At 38.4% G+C, this 10,816-nt stretch overlaps 1 protein-coding gene across 1 annotated transcript in view; it reads right to left on the reverse strand.

Moving 5' to 3' along the window:
* The window catches only part of MDGA2 (MAM domain containing glycosylphosphatidylinositol anchor 2), a 760,567-nt gene that overhangs the window by 232,458 nt on the left and 517,293 nt on the right, over window positions 1–10,816 (reverse strand). Inside the window, exon 6 of the mRNA XM_034648539.1 lies at window positions 5,321–5,590. Within this exon, the coding sequence (XP_034504430.1) occupies window positions 5,321–5,590 (270 nt within the window). The remainder of the gene's footprint in view (window positions 1–5,320; window positions 5,591–10,816) is intronic.

Below are 10,816 nucleotides of genomic sequence, written 5' to 3' on the forward strand. Positions count from 1 at the left end.
TCAAATAAATAAATAAAATCTTTTAAAAAAAAACTTAAAAAAAAAAAAAAGGAGCGCAGACCCCAGAACCCCTCCCTCCCAGATATGTACCCACACACGTACACACGCATGCAGCTCTAGGCCTCGGTGGCTCTCAGGGGCTGGGTTCTCTGGACACCAGTCTTCAGAGGCCCCTGCAGCCCTCACTTAGAATTTAGGCCCTGGCCCAGCTCCTTCCACGTCAACTAAGCATCCTATTGCACCCATTCCCATGAGTGCACTTTGCTGTTTCAGAGGAGTGGACCCTGTTCTCTGTCCCTGCCTCCTCATCTGAGCCTCCCTGCCCACTATGAGTGGGCTTTGAAGTGGCCCCTGCCCCCGTGCCTCCCCAGCCCATCCTACTGCTTTTTCCTGAGGATGGGAACCGGAGGCCCGGAGAGGGAGGTCGTGAGCTTTCTGCAGGTCCTCTTGGGAGAACAGCAGTGTGTCACACACACACACACACACACCCCCATCACACACACACACACACCGATCACACACACACACACCCTGATCACCCACACACACACACCGATCACACACACACACACCAATCACACACACACACCTGATCACACACACACACACACCCGATCACACACACACACACCGATCACACACACACACCAATCTCTCTCTCTCACACACACACACCGATCACACACACACACACCGATCACACACACACAATCCACCAGCATTATCGACTAGGAAACACCTGAACTCTTTCATGAGAAAAATCTCATCTTGTTTCACATAATTACATGCATGGGCCTGTTTGTTCACAGCCTAGTCTACCTTCTCTCATCCAGTGGATAAAAGAGGGGCTTCGAAGAGTGGAGCCGGAGCACAAGGGTTAATGAAAAGCCTATTTTAATCGACTACAGGAGATATATTGATAATTTACACAAGGGTGGTAACAATGAACTTGGTAAGATACGACCCGATTTAGACTATAGTTTGAAGACAGAGCCAACACGGACCAAGGTGGCAGAAAGGAAGCCTGTCTATTTCATCTCAATTCTACGGAGGGGATTTTCATGGGACTAGTCAGAGCTCTGAAAATATCTGATCTATCTGAGGAAGCCAAATCCTGTGTGGCAATAGGAAAGAGGTGGCTACACTGGAATTTGTGTGTTCTCAGAGTTTCCTGGTAAGCATTTCTGCTAAACAGATGAGTGTCACAGGGAAGAGGAGGCTTGTCGTGGGCTGTGTTTAGTTTGCTGGTTGGAGGAAAGAGAGAAGCCGTCAGCAGAAAGGGGGAAAGGACACTGCACAAGAGCTCGTGCTCAGAGAAAGTGGCACTTTAAGGGACTCTTGGGAGATTCCATCAACAGAACTCACTCCTTGATACGAATGGATATATGCTTTTCTAGATAGAGGAATCTCCCAAGAGTCCAATAAGGTGCCACGCAAGAAAGAAAAATGTTTTATACAGAGATCTCTTTACTCCACCCCAAGCCAGGGTCGCCAGAGCCTGGCGATCAGGTCAGCGGTGGAGTAGGTGGTCAGAGGGGTGGAAGATAAAGAGACAAACAGGAAGAAGCCAAGCAGACCACCAGCTCTGCTTTCCCACTGCAGGTCTCCAGCCCAGTGTCGAGCCAAGCTGGGCAGCAGAGAAATTTTTGCATTAAATCAGGCTTGGGGTTTTACTACTATGTTGGATCGTGCATCCAAAAACATGAACTAAATCCATGCTTGTGATCCAAATGTACTGCAAGATTCTCTATTTCTAATAATGATGATAAGGGTCATGGGATATGCCTGACTTTTCTTCTTGAAACAAGGAAGATTAAGCCACTGAATAAAATTTAAAGAGACCGCAGGAAACTAATAATGTCTTGATCATGTTATGAACCATGCTTGTTCAGCACAGTGGTTCAATTCATGACAGATGAGAAATGTGGAGATGACATACTGCCCACAAAAACACTGAGCCCCGGCCATACTGCTTCTCTCCTGACTTGGGGAGAAATAAATGGCTCAATCACTACAATTTCTTAAAGAATCAGAAGAAAAGGCAGTGCAGCTATGTTTATAAATATCTAACAAAATATTAAAACACATGAAATTCCTCTTCAGTTTTGAGCTTGCTTTCTACATGAAGTATTGTCTACATTATTTCAAGTGTTTCCTATTAAAACATATCAAATGACAAATTTAGAAGTGTTTCTAGAGTTTTATTCCCGTCTGCACCCTACGTTCTTATTTTTGCGTCCATGAATATTCTCAAATGGTAATGGGAATTCTGTGCACAAAATATCCCTGTACTCACCCAGAAAACTTGGTCTGTGGATTTTGATTTAATTACAGACAAGAATGGGGGGAAAAATAAACCTAGAGTTCCATTTTTATTGTATCCATGACACAGTTAATCTGAGACACCGTAGAGGTCTACAAATTCAGAAGACTTGAGAATAATTTCTTTGATATAATAAAAGGAGAATCATTTTCTTTAACTGAATTCCTTGGCCTTTGTGGCAGAAATCAGATGCCTCACATTATTGTAGCAGTTTCTCTCCCCACATGCAATCTAGGACCTATTAACCAAGGCTATTTCTATCTTCAGTAAGATTTTATACAAACTCAATTTTATGAATGATGTGGACGCCATTGCTGAGAGGTCCCACTGGTAATATAATACGATGATGCAAATGTACACTTCAGATAAATTAAAGGCATAAAAATAAATTATAATTTGGGGAAACACATTTTTAGGCTATATTTTTTTTAGGTCGTTCCTGTCAAAGTTGGAAACTCTCCTTTGTAAGAACACTGAAAACTGCTAGATGAAACAGGAGAGAGTAGATCACTTCCTGAGTGTGTGTGCACTGTGGCTTGTGAGTTAGTCCCTTATGACGGGCGCCTGCGCAACACAGACATTTTATGCTAGGTATTCTGCCAGTTGTAAAGGAATTCAACGTAGTCGCAGATAATCCTCAGGTCAAACTACTTTAATGCATCATTTTTCTCTGGTGAGTTCCTATCCTTGATAAAAATAATGGAATGAAAGGTTCTCCATTGCATCCGTGAGTCTTAAAAATAGTTTGGCAATGCTTTAATTAATCTCACAATTTTTGTAGGTAGATTTGGTAGAATAATTTCATGTCTATTTGAGAAAGCATGTGTTTAAAGGTAAACAAATAAAAAGAAATAATAAACATGGGTAATTTGTGCTCTTTCTTTCCTCTTCTTTTTCTTCTTTTTTTTTTTTTCTTGAAAATTGGGATGGCCGAAGAACAGAATCTGGTTATCACTAAGACAAGGCTTAGAGCGGTGTCATTGCAGCGATACTGATGTTGCAGTTAGGAAAGTTAGGGTACTTCATTCGGGGACACTCTCTGTTTATTTATCACCATATATGATTCCTTTGTATTCTTATCTTCCTTATGGGACACTCTCTGTTTATTTATCACCATATATGATTCCTTTGTATTCTTATCTTCCTTATGGAACTGTAAACCCTTCTGAGGGAAGGGATTTTGTCACTGATCTTTGTAGTTACCCCAAGTATCCCTTACAAATTTACTGAGTCATTAGAGTATGGTAATTGTCCAGTAGAAATTTCTAAAATTAAACAACTGAAATAAAGATCACATTTCATTGGTTTTAAAATCCTTATTTATGTTCACATTCAAACATCTCCAAAATCAGAATGTACCTTACATTCAATACCCTTTTACAATTGCTACAGCAGGGCACAGCAGTGGTGATCTGGCTTGGAAGAAAATCAAAGGCAATATTTCTCCATAATTCTGAGTTATAAAATGTTCTTAATGACAAAGAAAGATGTTGGGTAGAAAACCAAAGTCATCAAAGACTGGGATTAAAACAGTTGGGTTGGTTCTGAGTGTGAAGTTTTAAGAATAAATAAAGCAATTTTTTTTTCTTTATTTTCCTTTTTACATCTACTAATGGGTGATATATGGTTTAAAAGGAAACCTAAGTTTAAACAGATTTGAAAGACTTCTTTCAGTAACATTCTATCGCATAAGAAAACACCGTGGTAGCTTAATTGGTGTTACGGTTTACTTAGTAGTGATACATAAAATAATGGCACATCTTGCAATTACTAAATATTATATGGCCTACAATTTTGTAGCAGATAGTGCATTCTTCATTCTTCAGAGTGTCTTGATTTATATCTAACATCTTGCAATATTTTGAATAGAGTATGCTTTTTGTTAAGTAGCATATTTCTAAGAGTTTGGACAATAACAGATAACAAAACCACCATAGTTCATGTCTACAAAATCACAAATGTTCATCTGAATACGTTCAATTATGTTTTGCTTCCATTATAATCCTTCACATGAGAAATGTTCATTTGCTTGTGAGAAGAGTCCTCTTGGGCATATGGACATCTATTTTAAATTTAGAGCCATTGGTATCCATCCTCCAACCCCAAACCAGGACCATGCCAGGTGAAGAAAGACATGAAGAAACACAACGTCCTTGCACCATAACTTACATCCTCCAAACTGGAGGGATAGCATCTCCTCTAGATAGTACCAGCTCACCAGCTAGCAGCCACACTGGAATATCAATGCTACCACTGACTTAGTGACCCACATTTCATGTCAATTCCTCAAATACACTTTGACTTTTATGATCTCTGACTTTTCTGTGTCTTTCCCTAATCTCAGTCTGTTAAAACTCTACCCAGCCTATAGAACCTGATGTGAATGTCGTTAGATATACCCTAATAACCTCGGCCAGAAGTTACTATAATTTTTTTCATATGTCTATAGCTTTTGCTTATGCCTCCCAAACACTGTATCATAGGGCTATTAATTGAGATATTTTATTTTCACTGATAATATAACCCTTGAGTACAAGGTAATGTTTTATAGATCTCTATATAATGCCATAATTTAGAGCTCTGCTTCTAATAGGGATCCATTAAATGTTTGTTAAACATTAAATTGATACATTTGCTAAATTCCTAAACGAATACACAATCTGTATAATAATGTTTAATGCTCTATGCCACATTTGCATTTTAATGATTTTTTTTTTACTAAGAACATATAAAAACTATTCAGTGGAATAGTTTCATAGTAGCATTAAGAAAATGTTACAAAACTATCAATGCAAATATAAAGCATGGTTATTAAGATTCAGAAATTTTAGTTTCCATTTATAATTAGACATCATTCATCAATTAGAAACAATTTTCTATGTATGTTACACACGCACGAAATATTTGAGGAAATGTTTTTATATCAAACATTATTTGTTTTGCAATAGCCTGGTTAATCCAGAAATCTACGTGGTAACATTCTCTAGGCCAGCTTACCTCTCACAATGATGTTGGTGGACTTTTTAGCAGGGTTTCCCACATTATTATTGGCGATGCAGCTGTAAGTACCAGCATCTTCTGAGGTGATGGCAGGTATGGTCAACGTTCCTCCATTCAAAACAGTCTTTTCAGGCAGAGTCCCAAAGGATCTGACCCAGGTGAGAGTGGGTGTAGGCGCTCCTCCTGTCGTAACACATACTAATGTTACGGCCTCGCCAGGATTGACAACTACAGGGTCGTCCACCAAGAGTTTAATTGACGGAGATGCTACAAGACATAAACAAACGAACACATGCACTATTTAGAACTGTTACAACTGGAATTCCACAGCATGCTTTGTATGTATTCAGACAATTAAAGTGACACATTCTTTTCCTTTGCCGAAATCTTATTGTATTAATCAAGTTTAAACTAGATATAATGATACATTAATTACATGGTATAAACCTCTAGAAGTATGTTAAGAATCTTACACACAGAGGGATTAAAGTTTGTGTATTCTGAGATTATTGTTCCAAAATCGGAATGACAAGAAGGATTAAATTTTTTTAAAAAGATTTTATTTATTTATTTGACAGAGATAGAGACCCAGCGAGAGAGGGAACACAAGCAGGGGGAGTGGGAGAGGAAGAAGCAGGCTCATAGCAGAGGAGCCTGATGTGGGGCTCGATCCCATAACGCCAGGATCACGCCCTGAGCCGAAGGCAGACGCTTAACCGCTGTGCCACCCAGGTGCCCCAAGAAGGATTAAAGTTTTTAAACAAAAATCTGTTTCCCTTTGAATGCTGACAATCGCCATTTGTTTTTTTCCTTCCAGGTACGAATATTGCAGCTGCTTAGTCCTTGTATTTTCATGGTGAAGACTGTCAATTATTTAATTGTTGGATCATTCTGAGTTGAAATGATACATTTTTGTACCTGAACACAACTGAGTAAGAGATAAAGGCATAATAGATCATTCCAGTCTTTTACCAAGCAATGGGCCTGGTTTTCGATCTTGAAAGGAATAACAAAATCATCTAATTTTAATGCAGTCCCCATACTTCATCTCTCACCTCTCTGCTCACAAAAGGTCTAGACAGTGAGTTCTCATCACCACTGCTTTAAAACAAACAAACAAATGAGAGCTCAAACACAGTCACCAAACTGTGCCTCCTACCACTCAAATGTTTAGTTTATAATAATCTCCCCAGTGAAAATAAGCCATTTGCAATCTTTCAGGTTAAAAAACACAAAGATAAAATATCCATTAAAAAAATGCTGTGTTAAACTTTTCATCAAACACTCAAAATAGAAACAGCACAAAAATATGTATGTTCACACACATCATTTCTTTTCTGCTTACATTGCAGTGCTGGCCTACAAGAATGCATCCCTAGGGAGGGGGGTGGGGGAATGGGATAGGCTGGTGATGGGTAGTAAGGAGGACACGTATTGCATGGTGCACTGGGTGTTATACGCAACTAATGAAGCATCGAACTTTACATCGGAAATCGGGGATGTACTGTATGGTGACTAACATAATATAATAAAAAATCATTAAAAAAAAAAGACTGCAGATAATTAAATACTTGTAGTTACATTGGGAAAGCAGAATCAACAGCAGGCTTTCTAGTTAAAAGTTTGTACCTCTTCACAGTTTTGGCATTTGTTAGTTTCAGTGGTATTGTTGCTGATCAAATTTATTAAATGTTTTACTCAAAAAAAAAAAAAAAGAATGCATCCCTAAAGAAAAATAGGGGGGATGCAATATGCTGTGTTGGCTCTCACATATTCAGAGATATTTTATGCCAAAGTCAAAACTGTATTGTATGAAATCAATCCATACTAGAAACACTTAAAGTGTTCAATTGTACTGTGTGATTTTTATTAACTTTTTTTTTATAACTTTCTATTAACTTCAGCTTAGACTTGGAGAGTTTTTTTCTCAGAAGAAAAGGTAAATTCTTGTGTGGTCCAATATTTGTCTTCCTCCTTAAAACAAAACAAAACAGAGGAAAGCAAGAAAACAACTCCCGGTTATTTTCATGGTTCTGTGGCATAGGCACGGTTTGCCTGGATGACATTTTTAAACATCATTTTTGCATGTTGGTCCTTCTAACATCATTTTAAGTAATATGGAAGTTTCAAAGTGTCTTAATAATCCTTGTGAGGTGTTGACTTTAAATTATAAAGATTTATGACTAAAATTAGAAAACATACATAGTGAAAAGAATATGCAAAAGGCATTCATTTAGTAGAAAAGAAAATTCTCTGAAGAGTTAAGGTTGTTAAGCTGACAAGAGATATTACTATTTAAATATTTTGAAAACAGATATTATATTTAAGTATTGATATATTGCCACAAAAAAGTAAAAGAAATCTCTATAGCCCAATTTGAGGTAAATAGTATAATCTTACAAAGGTATTTAGTTAAAATATAAATCTAGAGATTCTAACTTTTATGTCATATTAATAAAGCTCATTTGTTTTACATCATATTTTAGTGAAATTAGAAGTCCCAAGGCTTAGGGGCCATTAACAGCATATGTTTGGACTATGGAAACATACAATGGTGATGCTAACTCATGAAATATTTGCCCCGACATCAACTTGTATAAAGATGAGTTGTTTTTCTACTAGACAGACCATATTTATAGAAAAAGCTCAAGAAAATTCCAAAGCTCAAAAAATAATACATACATAACAAGACCATTGTTTTACCTGTAATGCACTATGCAGGACTATACTCACAATTGTATTTTAAAAAACCCTCTCTTTTCCAAAACTGAATTGAAAAAAGAATATTGTCCAACTTAATTTTGTTGAAGATGGCGTTCATTTTTCTGATTATTCCTGATATTAAAAATGCCCTGATATTTAAAAAAACACCAGGGGCACCTGGGTGGCTTAGTCACTTAAGTGTATGACTCGATTTTCGTTCAGCTTATGATCTCAAGGTTGTGAGACTGAGCCAGCTCTGGGCTCCACACTGGGCATGGAGACTGCTTGAGAGTCTCTCTTTCCCTCTCCCTCTGCCCCTCCCCCCCCTTGTTCTCTCGCTTCTAAATTCGGCATTCTCATAGGGCTTTTCAAAGCTCATGAGCAAAACGGATCATATCTATTTCATCATCTACTTTGCAAATGAATGCTATTTGCTATTTTTTCGCAGTGTCCTTCAACTGACCAACCATCCTGAGTTTGCATTATAAGCTTCCACTTTAGCACTTCTATAGGTGTATAGGAAACGAGAAAGAGAAATCTCATTACATTAAATTATGTAGATAGATGAGTGCTCAGTAAATGCTACAGCATGTGTTGGTCAGATTACCCCATCAGTATATCAGTATAAACATGTAAGACCACAGGGGTCATCAGTTTCCCTCTTACTATGAGAAGAACGCAGTGTCCTAAAACAGACTGCAAGATCTAGACATCCATACGTTCTTCACAGCAACATGTGTGAGAGAGAGATTACTATTTTAAGCTCATTGTCAAGTGATAAAAAAATAAAATTAAACATGAAGGTTGGAAAGGGGACAAGAGAAACACTGAATGGACAAGTATATTTTTCATTTGGGATGTTCATCAAACCAAAGCAAAAAGTAGAAAAAAATGAAATACATAAAATAAACAAAGGAAATCTTCAAATTAAGTGGGATTTCATAGATTATTTGAAACATGTTTTATAGCTATTACCAAAACATACTTCAAATTGCATAAAAATAATTCTAAGTCATCTTTGAACACAGCACACATAGATACACATACTACCAGCTACAAACATTCTGTACGTCTGCAGGGCTTATGAATAACTGTGGTGCCAACCAGATCTTCAGAAAGACAATCTTGCCAGCACTTGATCACGGGAAGCATGGGTCACCATAGCAGTTATCACAGAGATTTGACTCTCCTCTTCAACAGCAGGATGACAACATTGTAGCCTGACTCATGTGCTCTGTAGCAGGAATATGATTGATTGACTGATCAAGCGATAGAGAAATTATTGGTCCTGGGAGAAATGTGATGAAATAGGATGACAAAGGGAGAGAGAGGGGGAGGGAGAACGGGAAGGGAAGGAAGAGAGAGGAAAGGCCAGTCTGTTGTCTCTATTTTCCCAAATCCTAAATATTTAATAGAACTTTAATAACTGCAATGAGGAAAATATATTTAAGGAAATACTCCTGAGAAAGGGAATTGCTCCCATGCTCCCTTCAGCTCCTCCTCTCCTGGCAAACAAAAAGGAGAGTTAGCTTGGGCTGAGCACCACACACTTCGGTGGGTCTCAGACAGAGAGAAGACTCTCACACCAAATCTCAACAGTTGGCTATTTAAGAGCAGAGAGCATTTATGTGACCAGCTAGACAGAGGAGGACATAGTGAATCTCATGGGAAAGTCTCCGTACCTCAGGGGAACCAGTCTCCAGGCCTACGATGGTGGAATGGAGGGAGGAGAGACCTCAGCTAGGATGGTAGTTTTCTTAGTTTCAATCTTTCCAAAAATAGGTCCTGATACACATAGTTAACCTAAGTGCAGATACCAGGAATCATACTGAAGGGGCAGAGAAGGGGTACAGGAAAGTGAAAAAAACCAGCAAAGAAGCACCAATGAGTAGGTTATCACTGTGGGAAGCCTGGCCCCCCGTCTTGGGAACCCTCTGAGAGATGACCTAGAACACATCTCAGTGCTCTCCTGGCAAAGAGCAAGAAGGCTGGGTGGGATGTTTGTCTACCAGCTCCTGTCCCTCATTACTTGAGGATTATTCTGTGGTTCTTAGCTTTCCAACCTCATACTTTGGCTGAACACATTGCTGAGTCCAGAGAAAGTCTTTAGACAGAAGAATACTAAATGTGGAACCTGTCAAAAGAAACCACAGTAACCTCCACAGCATGCTAAGAGGAGAAGGCAGGGCTTTCCTAGTGTCTGCTAGGATATCCTTCCATGTATCAGTGATCAATGGCTGATTGTGCGAAGATAAAGTGAAAAGAATAAAGAATGAATAAGGAATGAATGGGTGGTGAGTGGAGGCACCTTTATCCATCAGAATATAGGCACAAAATGAAATTAATAAAAGCACAGTATGAAATGTTGAGAATTTGTTCTTTCTGATAGCTGAGTAATATTCCATTGTATATATGGACCACAACTTCTTATGGAAGGAGCCGAGATGCCCTTCAACAGNGAGGCACCTTTATCCATCAGAATATAGGCACAAAATGAAATTAATAAAAGCACAGTATGAGTTGAAGGAAGGGGGTAAAAATACATAGGATTAACTTCCTGCTTCTGTTCTATGGCCCTACATTTTTTATTTTTTTTTATTTTTTTTAACATTTATTTTTTTATTTTTTTTTAATTTAATTTTATTATATTATGTTAATCACCATACAGTACATCCCCAGATTCCGATGTAAAGTTTGATGCTTCATTAGTTGCGTATAACACCCAGTGCACCATGCAATACGTGCCCTCCTTACTACCCATCACCAGTCTATCCCATTCCCCCACCCCCT

The sequence above is a fragment of the Ailuropoda melanoleuca genome, chromosome 20, assembly GCF_002007445.2.
Source record: "Ailuropoda melanoleuca isolate Jingjing chromosome 20, ASM200744v2, whole genome shotgun sequence".
Taxonomy (NCBI): Eukaryota; Metazoa; Chordata; class Mammalia; order Carnivora; family Ursidae; genus Ailuropoda; species Ailuropoda melanoleuca.